The sequence below is a fragment of the Eurosta solidaginis genome, chromosome 3, assembly GCF_040869045.1.
Source record: "Eurosta solidaginis isolate ZX-2024a chromosome 3, ASM4086904v1, whole genome shotgun sequence".
NCBI classification, from domain to species: Eukaryota; Metazoa; Arthropoda; class Insecta; order Diptera; family Tephritidae; genus Eurosta; species Eurosta solidaginis.
In genome coordinates this window covers 277,371,894-277,390,035 of record NC_090321.1, presented here as the reverse complement: position 1 = coordinate 277,390,035, position 18,142 = coordinate 277,371,894, and the positions used below count along the sequence as shown (strand labels likewise).

The following is an 18,142-nucleotide window of genomic DNA, read 5'->3' as shown; positions in this document are numbered from 1 at the left end:
TGCAATCTAGCAATATACGGAATTGAGAGAATGCAGAAAGATTTCCTTAAATACGCCCTTCGGCCGTTAAACTTTTCGGAACCCATTCCTTATTATTCGACTCGTCTTATGCTCTAAAGTTGGAAGTCTCTTGCGTATCCTTCACGTATAACATTATGAATGTGGTCATTGACAGTCCAAGAAAGATTTTAATCCAAAGGCTTAAACAACTAAATAAATATATTGTAACGAATTTACTGCAATTCCGCTTATTTCAAATCTTCTGCTAAGGTTCGAATCACTAAACTGTTGAATAAATAACACCCCTATTCAATAATGTAAAATGGCCTTTATTAAAGTACTTCACAATAAATAACTCTACTATTGCTCGACAAATAGCGTGCTTAATCAAAACTGAATGTAGCGCCTCTACTGTTGCAGCCTTTTACACTCTTTGGTTTCCTCGTTACATCTTCTAGGCGCTTATGTTCTAGAATCTACTAGTTGGTTATCTGCTATAATTATAACTACAGATGTACGTGTATAGCTCTCATATGCGCGTGAGTTTGTGAGCGACACTTCCACAATTATAATTGCATATCTCAGATAAGATATCTGCATGTGTTTGTGCGTGGCTTCTCCGCTGCGTGTACGTACATATGTGTAGACATAATGATTGATTCGTTTATGTAGATACATAATGATTGATTTATGGATGTGCATAAAAGGCGCTGCTTAGCATCGGCTTAAAGATGGCAGTACCCCTTAGTGTGCTAACATTCGTAACAATATTTATGGTAAGTGAAGACATTACACTGCTATTCCACCATATTAGTGGGAGTCCATAGGGCAAAAATTTTAAAAAAGGTCATTTTGGAAATCTACAGCTGGGTATATAATGATCGTTATAATCGAACTTAAATTTTCTTACTTGTTTTCTATTTCTTTTAATTTATTTAATTAATACTGAAATTTGGTAAAGCCTTAAAACTAACAATGTTTTCTACTATTGTTCATTTATTTTATTAACTTACTTTACAATTTGCTGATTAGCCAGTTAGTATTTTCCTCCTTTTCGACACGATAACGTTGCGCCATATTCAATTAAAGTTTTGTTATAAATTACTATGTAAGTTTGTTGGGCGGCAGTGCATAAAGCGCTAAAATTATGCGCTTAAGAGTTTTTCAGTAATTTAATTATTATTATTTGCCCACAAAAACACGGAAAAGCGCCAGCAAAAAATACTTGCCAATAGAAAAGCTGTTATTAGGATTTTTTTTAATAAAAGTACTCGAATATGTAGCTATATTCACAAATCTAATTTTATTTACAATTGTTTATTAAATTTAATGAAACAAATGCAAAAATGTTGCAACGCTTAAAATAAACGTCGCATTGAACATTCCATTAAAAATGTAGGTCAGTGAAGCAGAACAAAGTTTATTATTTAATGACAATAAAATTTAAATTAGATTAAATTATGAACTTGCTTGAGATCTCAATGTTAGTGTTTGTTGCAGCTTGTTGGTAGAAGTAATCGACTTAGATAAAGTGACTGTCTTTCTGTACAGCTGAGAGACTCAGTTGGTTCGGCTGTGTTGTTATATCATTTGACCTAGAGCTCTTTTTTCCTCCAAAAATATTCAAAATATTTAATTATTAGGTCCATCTCTGCTAAGCAGTTGATGAAGTATGTGTTCGGCAGGTATAGCTGTCGTAAGAGGTTACTAAAATCTGACCGTTGCTGTTTTGTGTGCTAGACTCGGTACTGGCCACATGAAAGCCCTTTCCAATGAAAAATGCAACAAGCCCCGGATTAGATCTCTTTTTTCTGGTTACGACGACAAAAAACGATTAACAGACTACGGTTCAAGGGATCAATGTAAATGGCATACTGGAGGCACGATGAACTGGGAAAAATAGAAGAACAATATGACGTTACGATGTCTACTATGGTGCTCATACGAAAAGAAGCACAACTAGGATTCCAGGTGTTAGTTTTTTGGTAAACAGGAACTTCGCCTCCAAACACTGTCGTTAGCGTCTCGGCGCGATCCCTTTTAATGTGAGGTTGTTTATATGTGCACATGCACCAGCAGACGATGTTGGTGGCAAGGATAAAGACTTCTTCTCTGAAAAACTAGAATGCCAATAAATGATACTTTGGACTAGGTGGGCAATTAGAAAGTAAAGCCATATCTAGGCAAACGAAAATCATGCTCTACAAGTCACTTATTCTACCCGAACTGCTATATGGTGCAGAATCATAGACCATGACAACATCAGATGAAGCGGCTCTGAGAGTGTTCGAGAGAAAAAGTCTTCGAAAGGTTTACGAACCTTTCCGCGTTGGCGACGATGAGTACTGAATAAGATTTAATGATCAGCTGTACGAGCTTTACGCAGACATCAACATAGTCCAGCGAATTAAAACTCAGCGGCTACGCTAGCAAGGCTATGTTATGCGAATGAAAGATGACGCTCCAGCTAATGAAGTTTTTTTTTACCGGAACCTATGGCCGCAGAGGAGGAGGGTGGCCCCAACTCCGCTGGAATGACCAGATAAAAATCAATTTAAGTACCTTTGGTGTGACCAATTGGCGCCAGTTAACAGAGCAAATAAGCGACTGGAGCGCTGTGTTGGACGGCCATAACCGTTTAAACGTTTAAGCGCCAACTAAAGAAAGAAAGAAAGGTAAGGAAGGGGTATTTAGTTATACAGGCGAAAAATTAACCCCCATGATGTAATATCTCCCGAAATATGATCAAAGGCAGTATCAGGCTGCCACATAAAAAGATACAACAAGCTACTTGAATGTCTTCTGATCGAAAGCACAAAACCAAATCAAACCCGCCGTGATCGACGGCAAATATATCTGTAGTATTCTGAATGTGCGCAATCTGCGAGGCTAAAATATTCGGACTCGGACCATTATCTGGTAGCAGCGAAGGGTACACACGTGCATCTGTGCAGCAAAGAAATTGCACGAAGCATCATTACTGAAAGCAATATTCAACTTTAGGATGTAGCCGAGCTGTAGTACTTCTGCTCCGAACATCATAGGTTTCGAGCGATCCCGCAAAAACGATTGGTATGATGAGAAATGTCGCGCTGACTTTGAAATGAAGTGCGTTGCTTAAAGGGCCACGCGGTTTACGGGAGCGGTAGCGTAAGTTATAGTGGAACGCTATCGTAACAAGAAGGAGGAGATACACATTAAAAATGAGCGTGAGGCAGAACGGTGGGAGTGCGAAGAGCTGTCTGAAAGGAATAATGCCTTAAACGTCTGTAAAAAAATTTGGCGAATTAAAGACCAGTGCAGATTCCCGAAGGAATGATAATGGCGACCTGTTTACTGGCGTACACAGTGTGTTAAATTGTGAAGGTAGAACTTCTCCTCATATTCAGATAGACAGAGTAAACACGAACTCGATATCGCAATCGTTAATAACGGAATATACGCTCTGCCACCTGACTGTAATAAAGTTAGAATATCATTATTCCGTCTTAAAATAACAAAGCGCCATATAATAGCGGACTACCCGCCGAGCTGTTCAAATACGGAGATAATGAGCTAGTACGGAGCATGTTAGAACTCCTACGCAAAATATGGTTGGCCCAGCGCATACCTCCAGATTGGGATTTTAATATCCTTTGTGCAACTGACAAGAAAGCCGATCCGAGCGGCACCTCTCGGCCATATCTACAATACGACACGATTCACTTTATCCCGGAGAATACTCACGATTAGAGAATATATGCCGATTTCAAAGCACCCTTTGACAACTCAAATATGTGTTGCTTATATGCTACTATGTCTGAATTTAAGCTCGCTGCAGAGCTAACAAGGCTTTTCCAATGACATTGAGTAACACTGCCAGTTCCATAAGGATTAGAAGAGACCTCTTCGAGTCGATTGAAAAGACAAGATAGCTTCTTTTCCTACGGTTTTCTTAACCTTATGCTCGAGAAGATAATACTAACAGCAGATCTTCTTCCCTATAGTGCAATTTGTTATAAGAGCGAGCAATTGCTGACGTACACTATTATTATTTGTATCATTGGCCATAACAAACGCGCCGTAAGTTCCGTTTTGTCTGCGTTGGATAGAAAAGCAACTATGTCTTACCGTAAATCAGGACAATCCGAAGTATTTGCTGTTATACTGGAAAGAATCTTCGCATTCCTGCATTGGCCGTCAGTCACATCGCTGTTAACGAATATAAATTCTAGACGGTGGAAAACTTCATCCACCTGGGAACAAGCGAATGCAGTGTAAGCTATGTAGTCAAACTGAAAATTAACTAAAGTAAACTCCACTCTCGAAGGGCCAAAATCTCGATCTACAAGCTTCTTATCATAACCGTATTGATATATAACTCGGAATCATTGGCAGTTTTTGGAGAGAATATTGAATGACCCGTCGAATTTTGCCGAAGATTTATTGTCCTTCCTGTAAAGTTTAAGACGCTACGGTCCAGAAAGTAATTCTATCAGCACCTTAAATTGGCAGCAGGGAAAGTCGCCCGGTTTCATATTCCTTAGTTTTCATAACACCAATGACTGTAGCGACTTGCTATGTAACGTCAAATACTGCTTAGGTAGTTAAGCGTCAACGGTATCTAATATTATTAGGTCTACTCGTATGATTTGTCTTTAGTAAAACAATTGCTTGTAAGCTATTTAAAGTGCATAACATAAATTATTATTCACGGATTAGGCATTATTATTATTTTTATCTTACAAAACATGTCGCACTTAGGTTCGTGCTTAGGTCCTTTGTTAAGTTAAAGAAAGAAATTCATACATACATATATTCCAAATTGTCTCTTCCACAGCGCCTGCCAAGTGTGTACACCCAATGCCACCAACACCGTTTGGAGTCACTGTCAATGTGTGCTCGCTGATGGTGTCGAACGTGGTATACTCACAGTAAATCGTATGATACCCGGTCCTAGTATACAAGTGTGTGAAAATGATAAAGTCGTCATCGATGTGGAAAATCATATGGAAGGTATGGAAACAACAATACATTGGCATGGTATCTGGCAACGTGGTTCACAATACTATGACGGTGTACCATTCGTAACACAATGTCCCATACAACAGGGCAACACTTTCAGGTGAGTGCAATGAAAATAAATAACAACTACTTGGAAATAAATACGTAAATTAAAACTAAAACCAAACAAATTTACCAATAGGTATCAATGGACTGGCAATGCAGGCACACACTTTTGGCATTCGCATCATGGTCTACAAAAATTGGACGGTATTTATGGTAGTATTGTTGTACGTCAACCACCATCACGTGATCCAAATTCACATCTATACGATTTCGATTTAACAACGCACATTATGTTGATAAGCGATTGGTTGCATGAAGACGCCGCTGAGCGTTATCCTGGTCGTTTAGCAGTAAATACTGGTCAAGATCCTGAATCGGTACTTATCAATGGCAAAGGTCAATTCCGTGATCCAAATACTGGTTTTATGACAAATACACCACTGGAGATATTCACTATAACACCTGGGCGTCGTTATCGTTTCCGTATGATAAATGCGTTTGCATCCGTGTGTCCAGCGCAAGTGACGATTGAAGGTCACACGATGACAGTGATTGCTACCGATGGTGAACCGGTACAGCCGGTTGATGTAAATACGATTATTTCATTTTCAGGTGAGTGATGGGTAAATGTGAATATTGAAGAGAATCTATGTGGTGCATTTTATTTGTATTAGTATACAGGGTGTTCAAGGTAAACGGTATACAAAGAGGTTAGAGAATTCGATACAGCCAACAGTTTTTCTACATGCATATGTTTGCTCCCGGGTTTGAACGCTTACCTTATCAGGAGGTCAAAAATGCAAAAAATATTAAAATAGAATATTTTGTTCTTCTTTATGTTTTCCATATCTTTTCTTCGATTTTCTCCTTGCCCTGTGGTAAACTCCAAAATAGTTCTAATTTATTTACTCAGACAATGACATAGTACGAATGATATCTGAATCTGTTCTTGCATTATTCTTATTTTTTTAGTTTGATATATGGTTAGAATAAAGGTTGCTGGTTTTAGGAAAACTTCGATGAAAGCTGAACGGGGCCAGATAGGTTAATGACTTCTTCGGAGGAAAGTGCTATGAGTGAAAATCTTTACAGCATTGCATAACTCATTCAAATTAATGATTTTATAGGTAATTGGTTTCCCTGTTTTTACAGGGTGCTAAAAAAATTTTGCTTCAACATCCGATATCTCCACAAAGAAATTTTTAGACGCGGTAGCACATTTTCAACGTTTTTAGTGATACGCTCAAATACACACGTCAAAAATATGTACTCCTAATTAAAAAATGTTGAACTGCAATGCTAAGGAAATTGTGCTATAATACTGTGGAAGACTTGTGAAAGAAATAATTACTTGAGATGTTATAAAGAATGGCAATTCAACATCATACGGACCCCACTAGGCGAAAGCTACTTTACAATTAAAACTTTCAAATATTGATTGCTGGGTAAAAATGGAATATCCCCCTTTAGTCTCTGCCGCTTCGAAAACGACTTATCTCAGAAAGCATTTGAAAACCACCTATCTCAGAAAACGCCCTAACCGAGCTCAATTTCAATAAATTTTGACATTAGCTAAGGTGTTTATGAAACAAATTCTGATATACGGTGTTATTCAAACATTTTCTGCGATAGGTCGTTTTCGAAACGGCAGCCCAGATAGGGTGATATTCCACTCAGCAGTCGATATGATGCAAACAAGCATTTCTTCGTTTGTCAAAATAATAGAGAAATTCTTATCAGGCAACTTACATAATAGAAGCCTTTAATGAAAGCGATTCGCGATTAAAGTCGAATTTCCTATGAGTCATTGCGTTCGCTAATTAGAGACAAAACAGTCACAACGGAGCTGGGAGAGTTATATTAGGAGGTGGAAGGGGTACGCTTTGGGAAGTAGTGCCTGCTCTTGCGATCTGAGATTGGAGAGAAGTTTGGTGGCATATTTCACGATTTTCTACAGTTGTTTTGGCTATCTGAAAAGTGGTAACTCCTGAATGAACGGGACTTGTTCTATTGACGACGATATGTAGCGGCGAAAAGAATTAAGCTTCCTTAGTTCTGGCATTTTACTGCTTTTTTACTACTATATGTATGAAATTGGGGACAGTCCCCAACTATGCTTCATGACATTGGTGAACCGCGACGATTGGCATTTTTTCGAATCAGCGGAGCTCTTTACACAATACTAATCAGTGCATTTTTTGCAATGCATATCATGTATCCTAGCCAGTACTTAGATGCTTGCTTAAAACCTACCCGCATTGCAAAATTCTCACCGAAAAAATTTCCAAATCCCTTAGGCAATGATTTTATCCCTGCAAATTACAACAACCATATCCCCATTGATATCGGAAATAATTTCTTTGTTGCTCTACCCATTTACATACGAGTACAAGTTTTCACCGATAATGAAAACTCAGTCACCATAGTGGCAGTGCTAACGTACTGTTACTTATCGTGCGGTAGCGGGCGCCGTGGTGTGGTCTCTGCTCTCTCTCTCTCTCTCTCTATGCTCTTCTACCACACGAAAGGTGCTGTGGTGCAGCCCCAGGAAAGGAAGCATCAAAGTACTTTATAAACCAGCTTTTTTATGTTCTGTCATCATAAACTTTCCAGCGAAAATTTATCTGCACTGCAGATACCTTTCGATATCGGCATAAAACATATAGGTTCCATCCCGCCAAATTGTAAGAAAAATTAAAACTGGAACGACGCAAATTGGAATAGAATTTCGGTCAAAATCTCTTCAGGGGTACATTGCGCCAGGTATTTTTTTAATTTTTTTTTTTTAACTCGAAGAAAAATTACTTCAAAACGCGGGCTGACAAAACCAAAAAAGTTCCCGAGATCCAAAAAAATACTCGATGCTTCTCTTAAAGTGTTCGGTGCGCTTAATCTAAGTGCGAAGTCAGAAGTCTAAATTGGTTCTGTTTTTCAATATATTATTACATAAATATACGTATAGAATTTTTTGTGGCGAATATTAGCAATTTCGATACGTCAATATGCTGGTAAAAGAGAGAAACATGTACATCTCAATAAACACATATGCACAGAAGGCAACAGTAGGAGCGCACAAGAGGTCAGACGTTATTACACATACATGTAAACAGCAGCTAAAAGCACAAAACTTATTACTCACACATATAGATTGAAAATAGACACGAAAAATAAATCGGCAGCTATGAGTTACAGAAACGATAAACAAATAAGCAAAGTCAAGCGACAGTGAAAGGTGAAGTTTCATTGCTATTGTGGACGACGGTGGTCTGAGAATACCTGACCTCGCTCCCATTTTCACAATTATTTCGCTAAAACTTCATATGGACCTGGCAAGAGTATCACATACATACATACTGGTTACTTTCAGTACATACATGAATAGATGGTTCTCGGATCTCATGACTTATATTCATAAGGCCGAATGAATCTATGCTTCAAGTGTAATGCATTCATGGCTTTAACAGCAGCCAAATATATCATTGTAAATTCAATAAAATTGTTTTTTAACATGACTGGTTTGCTATTGTTATAACAAATCTGCATACATTTCAATGTAATACATAATATTTGAGCTTATGTATCGTCACAATGTAGAGCTGTCGAAATGATTGATCATGAATTTTTGACGGCTCCTTATTTGAGTTGAATTTTAATATTTCTATAGGCATAACAAGCCGGGAGATATACTAAAATTATTCTTTATTCAGAGCTCTGTGTAAATGTTTTGCCTTTTAAGGCATCTAACACTTGAAAATTAATTATTTCAAATTTATGCGCCACCCTGTACTTGAACTCGGCATAATAAATAAGTTCGGGTGTTCGCATAAGGCACTGCATTTTAAATCATGGTATGTTTAAATGTAATAAAAAATGTCAATTTTAATATAATGTCTAGTAATAAAAAAAGAAACAACCAACAAAAATAAAATCACAAGGAGCCCCAAATAAAATGAAAGCAAAAGTTAGCGCAAACAAAAGCCATAAAGCATTGCTTTTAACAAATATGTTCGCTATACATATTAATTTAAAAATATATATGTGTATTTATGTACATAAATAAAATTACACTTATTTCACTGCATCTGTAAATTAAAACACAAGAAACTCTCACACACACCTTGTTACAAAAACATAAATTACTAAGTTACAAGTAAAATAAAAACTGCATTATTTATGAACAAATTCGCGCCAAAGACTTTAAAATACATAAATACACGCTCCCGCTGCGTTAAGCTTTGGCGCACTCGTACAAAATTGAACAAATAAAAATAAAATGAATTAGTCAGCTAAGAACGGAGCTTTTAGTATTTGGGTGCAATATTTGTATTGAGTTGGATTTAGTATGAAACATTGGCGCTTAAAACATTAGTCAGGGTGTAAGTTGCAGATATACACCTAGTTATGATTGTTTCGCAGGCATTGATTTTCATAGATCTGCCGACAGGAAGTAGCATATAAAATGCGCACCCCCACATGAATATGTGGGCGAGTAAGTTCAGTATAAAGGTTAATAAAATAAATACATACACAATCATACACAAGTTTGGTTTTCTTACTTTTGGCTCAGATATTCACATTATTTACCGCGGTAGTAAGGCCTTCGAAGCGGGGGTTAAGCGATCAATGGAATTATTTCTACATAGGAAGAGAGTTGTCTAGAGGCTTCTTTAAGGGTGGTCCCAAAATTAGTTTCTGCGCTTTACGGGCAATCAAATATATTTACATCCTACCTTACAAGTTAAAAGTAAAATAGCGTTGCTGCCAGAACTGTGGTGATAATTTTTGCCAACAAGTGCTACTTTTGACTGAATAGGCAATTTAGAAGAGAAGAGCCCTCTTGATGAATAAAAATCACGCTCTACAAATAGCTCATTTCACCTGTCCTGATGTATGGCTCGAAATCATGACACAGAGAGTCGTTGGTGTTCATTCAAAGAAGGCCAACAGCGACAGTGGGTTCTTAACCGTCATTCCACAACTTAATCTTGCACTTCTCTCCTCGGCCAGCAATTTTGTATATATTACGTTAAAGTACACCTAGGAAGCACCGGTGGATGTAGTCAGGTTTCTGCTATCATTTATCGGACAGAATTGTTGACATATTGTGGGGTACAAGATAACTCAGTATGCTTTTCCTGTATTGAGAAGGATGTGCAGCTAAGCATTTTACATGCACCTGATCTAGCCTCGCCTTAACTTAAAATAAGGAGTTTTGGATAGATGAAGAGTTGCGCTCCTTCGTACATCGGGTAGGTTTAAGATTAAGTTAAGTGAAACGCGAAAACATTACAATAGACGGACAAATCGGGGCCTACTAGTTTTGTGCCGAATCTGAACAGCATCTTCAAGCCAGATAAGTTTTCACTGAGAAGCCTTTCATGGCAGAAGTACTCTAGGGGTGCTTGCCAAATCACTGCCGAGGGGCGACCCCGCTGAGAAAAATTGTCTTCCAATTGTAAAGACTTGTTTCAAAAACTTTGATGTTTCTTTGTCCGGTGTGTGAATCCAGGAACTTCGGTGTGGTAGGCGGAGCACGCTACGGCTACAACACGGGCCTGTTTCAAACTTTAGGATTACTATTATGATAGCATATCGACAATGTGCTTAAAAATCTTGGAAGTAGAATGTCATCCAATTAAATATAAATAAATGTATTAGCAGGATTCCGTGAATCTAAATCCTTTTTGATTTAAAGCCCATCTTTACATAAATCACACATCAAATTTATATCAGCCAATTCAAAGAATTAGAAAATAAAAAATATATTTTTTTATTTGGATTCGTTTTGGATTTGTGTATAACATTCAATTACAAATATAATTTTCAATTTTTAAACTACTGTACCTCACACTTTACTTAATTGAAACTAAGTTCTAGTAGATATATTAATCTTTTCATAAGTCGCCAGTAGGCATTTCTACAATTATGATCCATTCCAAGTCTGCTGAAGGTACTTATCACAACAAGCTCATTTTCTTATCAATTCCAAACTCCTCATAATCAATGGCGCCAAAAATTAATTATTATTTAAATCTGCTTCACAAAGTCACATATATATTTTTCTTCAGTAACCAATGCAGTAATTATTGTTCGATTAATGTGCACCGAAGGCAAATTTTGTGTTTTAAGTAGTAGTTAGGGATAATGAAGCAATAAAATTGTATGGCAGTTGCTTGCACTACTTACCTAATTTGATAAAAATTGGCTTTAGATTGCTATGAGTAGCAGAGGTAATTATTATGGCTGCTTTAATACTTGTATTATCTCACAATTAATAGCTTTTAAAACATATTGACATTCAAATAAGAACCTGCCGCAGCATTGTATTGTTAATTATCTGAAGCAAAGTTATCGATTTCTGTTACTTTCCTAGAAATTCAATAATATGCCAACTTAGTAAAGACCTCAGAACCCTTTATCAAATCTTTGGTTACTCGGGTCTCATGCACTGCTCTACGAAATTTGTACTGTTAATTGTTTTAACGAAATTCTGGTTAATAGATTACTGTTTGACCTCTGCTTTATGTGATAAGTATATCAAGTTCGTTACTTAAGTCTTTTGATTTAATGCTTCAGTGAATGATTAGAGGCTTACATTTTTATAGAAGAAAGCGATTATTAAAGCAGACGTATTTCACATACTAACAAGTAGTAGGATTTGTTGGGACACTAGCTTTTTTCAAAAAAGGTTCACATCTAGTAAACTGTTTTCCTCACTTTGGCTCACTTGGATAGATGCTCTTAATTTGTTCACATTATATCCGTTATTAACTTTTTACACCAAATAATTTTTTAGGAAGTTATTGAGTTTAGTTGTAAACTTGTTAATTCTCTGAGGGAAACCTTGAGTTACCCTATGGGCGCCAGCGAGGCTCGACACCACCGCATAACATCTGCTTTCATCTAGATAGATTAAAATGCGTTTAAGACAGCCTGGGTGTGAATAAAGATCACTGCAATGGTTTCTGAGACTGAACTGCCCTGGAGAATCATATCTGTTGTTCTGTTTATAGCATAGACCTCCATCTTATTGATGTCTTAAATCACATATATATCGGGTAGAGCACAGTTCACTTTCCTATTTTTGAGATGCTTATGTAGATTTGTGATGTCCCCACCCTGGGCCCACAGCTCCTTCTTCCATCAGAAAATACTTATGTTTATAGTCCATGTAAGGCACCTAGTTAGTATAGACAAAGTTAAAGGTTATAATGCCCCAGAAATGTTAACTTTTGCACTTTCTTTTCCATACATTTTTAAGTCATGGGTGGCATACGGTGACAGTCATCAGCCACCCCCCCCCCCCCCCCCCCCACCCCCAAAGTTTCTTTTGCAGGAATAATATGTTGTTGGAGCTTCGTTTTTCCACCTTTTCCACTTTAATTTGGAATCAAGAATTGCGCCACGCAAGACAAACTCGCCTTACTCAGTGCTGTCTCAGGTATTATATTCTGAATACATGCTCAATCCAAGGAATTATAGGAACTTGGGATCCATGTCCTTCAAGTGCTCCTTAATTTCAACGTTATTGAAGGTATCATCAATTTCGAGAAAAGCCTACCAGGGTGTAGCTTTTGTAGCTTAGAGATTTCGCGATGACTCCAACCAGTTTATTTTCCTCTCCTCAATTCTTGTTGGCCTGTATTCCTTAGCAAATGAGTGGTTTAGTTTGCCCTAATTAGGAATGGGGACCAGCCGTACACTTCTCCTCGCTTTTGGTGCATTACCATATGCAAGGCATTTTGAAAAGATGCTATGATAGTCGGCGATTAATTTGTTGCTAGCTGCTTACAACATCGCTAGTATCACCCTATCAATTTGCGTCAATTTTTACGGTTCGAAATATTTTATAGCCCACAGCACTTTTCGATATCTACCTTTTTGTTACGCAAGTTTCCGGAGGAAAAATGCGACCTTCTGGCGTACTGACACTGGCCGAAGCTATGTATCAACAACATGATGGAGCGACAAGACAAGAGAAGTAAATGTAAAGAATATGAACCAGTAGAGGCAAGGCTTATAAAGGAAAGGAAAAAAAGAAAAGTAACTTGTTATGGAAGTGCTGATGGCTAGGTTAGGTTGAACTGGCTGGTCCATGAGGACCTCATATAGACTGATTGAGTCCGTAGTATTACCAGAAGTTTGTTTAAAGGATCAAACTGAAGAACCCTATCAAAACCAGGACCTATGTTATAAAATAACTCCATCCTCTTGGCAAATATTAGGAGCTTCCTAGGACTTAAGCCACTTGCTGCTTCTAGATCTGACAGCTGTATCACTCCTAATAGCTGTAGTCTTAACCTGGCAAGTGCAGGGCACGAGCACAGAATGTGCTCGATCGTTTCCTCCTCCAACCCGCACTTCCTACATCTGCTATCACTGACCAAGCCTAATTTAAAGGCATGTGACGTCAGAAGGCAGTGTCCAGTCATAATACCCGTCATGAGTCCGCAGTCCTCTCTTTTTAATGATAGAAGCAACTTTGTTAGTCTAAGGTTGTACGACCTACACATAGTCTTCGACACCCCGCGCTTGAACCCACGCCTTTCCCGCTTGTTCGATCATGTGCACCTCTCTCCTTCGCTTAATCTCGCCCAGTCTAATTGGGACGTCTACGGAGCAAGCTTCGTCCGGTTTTTCATTCCCGTCTATTCCCATATACTCTGGAACCCAATATATATGTATGCTTCTCCCTGTCCCGATTCTCTCCAGAGACTGCTTACACTCTAACACGCATTTAGATGCTGTGCTGTGCGAGATTATTGCCTTAATTGCTGATTGACTGTCAATATAAAAGTTAACACGATTGCAGCTTGAGCTATTTTCTTCAAGGGTTTCTACTGCTTTGGTTACGGCTAATATTTCCACTTGGAAAACGCTACAGTAATCCGGCAGCCTGTAGGATCTGCTTATTTCCGGATCAGCACAGTATACCGCAGACCCTACTCCTTCCACTACTTTGGAACCATCTGTGTACACATGTAAACCTCGTCCGCCATTTTATCACACTTGCGCCAACCGTCCACCTCTATTGTGGCCCTAAGATCTCCTTCGAAGCGCAGATAGGAAATCAGGTAGTCTGTTCGTCTTGTGACTGATGACGCTATACTACTATGGCCATATGGTCAGCGCTCAAGCTGCCCCGAGGCACCGAGCCTGGTTGCGGTTATTAATGCTATGTTCTTTGCTACCAGGTCTACAGGTGGAATGCGCAGAATGGCATACAGTGCAGCTGTCGTGGTTGTTTTCAGGGCTCCCGTAATGCTAAGCATCGATAGTCTGCATACCCCCCTCTAATTTTTTGAGGTATGTTGTTTTTTGTGTGGCTTTCCACCAAACAAGAACTCCATAGTATAGACTAGGGCTTACAATCCCTGTAAAAACCCAATGAGAAAGAGAGGTCGATAAGCACCACGTACATCCCAGCATTCTTTTACGTGCATAGAGTGCCGTTGAGGCTTTCTTCACTCTCTCCTCCACGTTGAGATTCCATGACAGCTTACTGTCTAGGATGATTCCTAGATATTTTGTGCAAGATTTCTCCTGTAAGGTCACCCCTCCTAGCTAGGCCTGGTCCAATCGTTGGAAGGCATTTTCCACTTATGACAATTGCAATGTTGTCTGCGTAAGCCGTAAATTTTACGGGTCCCTCATCGAATCGCCTGAGCAGTTGGTTGATGGCCAGCGTCCACAGCACTCCCTGCGGCGTGCCCGTGTCCACTGATTTCGTGGCCTCGTACAATCCCCATTGTGATGTAATCTTCCTGCAATTTAACATGCAGCCGATCCATCTGATTAAGGCGGGATGTACTTTAATTTAATTAAGACCATCCATAATCGCCCATTTAGAAACATTATTGAAAGCCCCGGCAATGTCCAAGAAGACTCCTAGAGCATACTCCTTTTATTCCAGGGATTTCTCTATGCTTATTACCACCCTATGCAATGCGGTGTCTACCGACATGCCTTTGGTGTACGCAAGTTGTGTTGTGGAGAGCAGCTTTTCATCCACGTTGGACTTTATGTACACATCTATCAGCCTCTCAAAGGTTTTGAGCAGAAATGATGTTAAATTAATGGGTCTATAGTCTTTGGGATACACGTGACCGATCTTCTCCACCTTTGGTAGGAAAACTACACGAGCAGTTCTCCAAGAGTGCGGTACATGATTCAGCCTTATGCACCCGTCGAATATTATTTTAAGCCATTCCACGACCGCCATACTTGAAACTTGTAGCATGGCCGCGAATATACCGTCTGGGCTCGGCGATTTAAACTTAGAAAACGTTTTCACTGCCCATTCGATCTTGGTATCGGTCACCAAGCCCGGCACTACCCGCTCCGTGATCGAAGTGTGAGTGATGTCTGCCGGCTCTTCTAAACCGTCTCCCGATGGGAAATGTGTGTCGAGAAGCACCTCAAGGGATTCCTCTCTATTACGTGAGCATTCCCCGTTCTTTTCTTTATTAGTCCCTGGACTATATTTCCCCTTGCTAGGACTTTTCTCAACCGTGCTGTTTCGCTGGAGCACTCTATGTCCGTACAGTAACTTTTCCATGAGATTCTTTTCGCTTTAGAAATTTCACACTTGTAGATCCTCAGTAGATCCCTGTACTCGTCCCGACACGCTTCGCTTTCCGTGGTCTTTGCTAGCTTAAACATTTCTTTTACCTGTCTTCTTAGAAGACTCAGCTCATTGCTCCACCATGGCGGCTTTGCTTTTCCTCTGTATCTTCATAGAGGGCAAACTTTGTTATATGCAGTCAAAAGCGTCTTTTTTAGGAATTCATTAGACTCCTCCAGTTCTTGCACATTGGCAACCTCTTTGGGTTGTCCCAGTTTCGTTTCTACCTGTTTCTGGAATTTAGTCCAGTTTGTTGACCTAGGGTTTCTAAAGGTTCCTCCCTTCTCTACCCTGTTTAGGGGGATGCTGAAGCTGATATACGCATGGTCGGAGAAGGATCGTCTATCAAGAACTATCAAATCATACCTTGATATATCACGCTCGCAGCTCAATGTAATATCCATAACATTTCTGGATGTTGGACCAATGTATGTAGGGACATTTCCCCTGTTGGCTATCTGCAAATTGGTTTGCAGGATGTAACAAAACAGAGATTCGCCTCTCTCGTTCGTATCTGCTCCTCCTCACGCATTGTGGTGCGCATTTGCATCTGCGCCTATGACCAACCGCCCTTTGCGCCCTTCCTCCTGTACTAGCCTTTTGCAATCCATCGGTGGAACCTCCGCAGCATGGGCCATGTAGCAGGACGCCAGAATAAATGCCTGCTTATTCTTTTGCTCAACGACCACCGCTGCGAGGTCCTCAGTGATGTAATTAGGCAGCATATATGAATGCAGCTGTTTCCTTGCTATTACTACAGCTCGCACCCGTCCTACCGTTTGCGCGTAGTAAACGCCAAGCACGCGCGCGCTAATTCCAGAAACCTTTCCTCCCGATGAGAACCACGGCTCCTGGATCAGCGCCACTTCAAACGAACCCTCCTCAAGTGTTATGAGGAGTTCGCTCGACGCCACTTTACTGTGTTGGAGGTTTAACTGTAGGACTCGCAATACCATTGGGCTGTTTGTCCCCCTCCAGCACCTTCATCCTGACGTCGTCGTCCTCCTCTTGCCCTTTTGGTTTAGAGTATTCGAGGCCCCCTTCAGCCTCTCGTAACTGTTGTGCCGGGTGTTCCTCTGTGCGAGTTACAGCACCATTTGGCGGTGGGTCCTCTTCTATCACCTTCGTGGTGACGTCGGGGACCTCCACCTGTCTTTTTCCCCTTAGGCTTTTGAGGTCCTCTTCGACTTCGCCCACCTCTAGCGTGTTAGAATTTTTATCCTCGGGACTTCTTTTCCTGAGTCGCATGTAAATTTTTCCAGTGCCACAGGACGTTTTGCCAGGCTGCGTGTACAAAATATCCTCCGCCTGCTTGTTTATTTGGAAGATGTAGAACTGACCTTCCTCGGTAGGCCGAGATATAGTAATACCTTCCAGTGTCGGTATGTTCGGATTCTGATTCTGCAGAAGTCGCAGTGTATCCTCCGACTTCATCACGCATGGTATCCATACCTTAACTTTTGGTACCGTGGGGATTTGCTCTTTATCCACCACCTCAAACTGCGCGTTCATGCCTTGCCTTTGGATGTTTGGAACCTCTTCCTCCAGCCACCGCAAGCTCGTGACATTGTCGCACGCTAGTGTTGATACTTTGTTATCGCTTTGTTTTAGATGTCATGTCGACGAGGTTTAGACGAGCTATCAATTTTTAATCAAAGTGTTATCAAAGGTTTTCGATGTCTTACTTATTTTTTTAGACGAGTTATGTTATCGTAAAGTGATCGAGTCATTATCGAAAAGTTATTAATTATTCAGCGAAAATTTATTGAGATATGTTATCAAAATATTATCAATTTGTTACGAGTAAGCTATCGATATGGTGCCAAAAATATATCGACTTGTTATCGAGGATTTTTTGATTGCTTATAGAATTGTAATCGATACGTTATCAAAAAATCATCGATTTGTTACCGACAAGCTTTCAAGTGGTGGCCAATTTGCTATGGACACGTTTTTTATTTGATATTGAGTGTTACCATCTTATTACCGGTGTGTTATCAGTTTTTTATCGACGACTCTTGGGTTAGTTATGAAACAGATACCAACGAAATTTCACTAGAAAATGGTGGGCATTCATATCGATAACCAGGCTGCAACAAGCCGATAAGAGACCAGAAAGGGTTAACAGGCTTATAAAAAACTGATAACTCAATGATAATAATTCGCAGTCAATAATTAGCAGATATTGAAATAATAACTTGTCGGTACCGATTGTTACAGACACGACACTTTTTTTAGAAAGCCCGAAATTATTTGTTTCTTTTAAAGTTGCCTCTGTAGTGGTTTAACATCAACTTCTGGACGAACTATAGATAACTCAAAACATAAGGCCTTCTTGCAAAACGGCAAGTTATTTTTATAGCTCAGAGTTACTTAAAAGAAGTAACGAAGTCTAAGTTCTGGTGAAACCGAACATTACATACCCAGCTGTACACTTGAAATGCTGTTGTTGTTTGTTTTGTGTGCTTA

The 18,142-nt window shown here is 39.5% G+C and overlaps 1 protein-coding gene across 3 annotated transcripts in view; it reads left to right on the top strand.

Annotated features, from left to right (window-relative positions):
- Positions 1–18,142, top strand: part of stw (straw) — a 309,777-nt gene that overhangs the window by 262,297 nt on the left and 29,338 nt on the right. For all 3 annotated transcript variants that reach the window (XM_067776618.1, XM_067776621.1, XM_067776619.1), the window contains exons 4-5: positions 4,820–5,104; positions 5,186–5,661. In XM_067776618.1, coding sequence (XP_067632719.1) covers positions 4,820–5,104; positions 5,186–5,661 — 761 coding nt within the window. The remainder of the gene's footprint in view (positions 1–4,819; positions 5,105–5,185; positions 5,662–18,142) is intronic.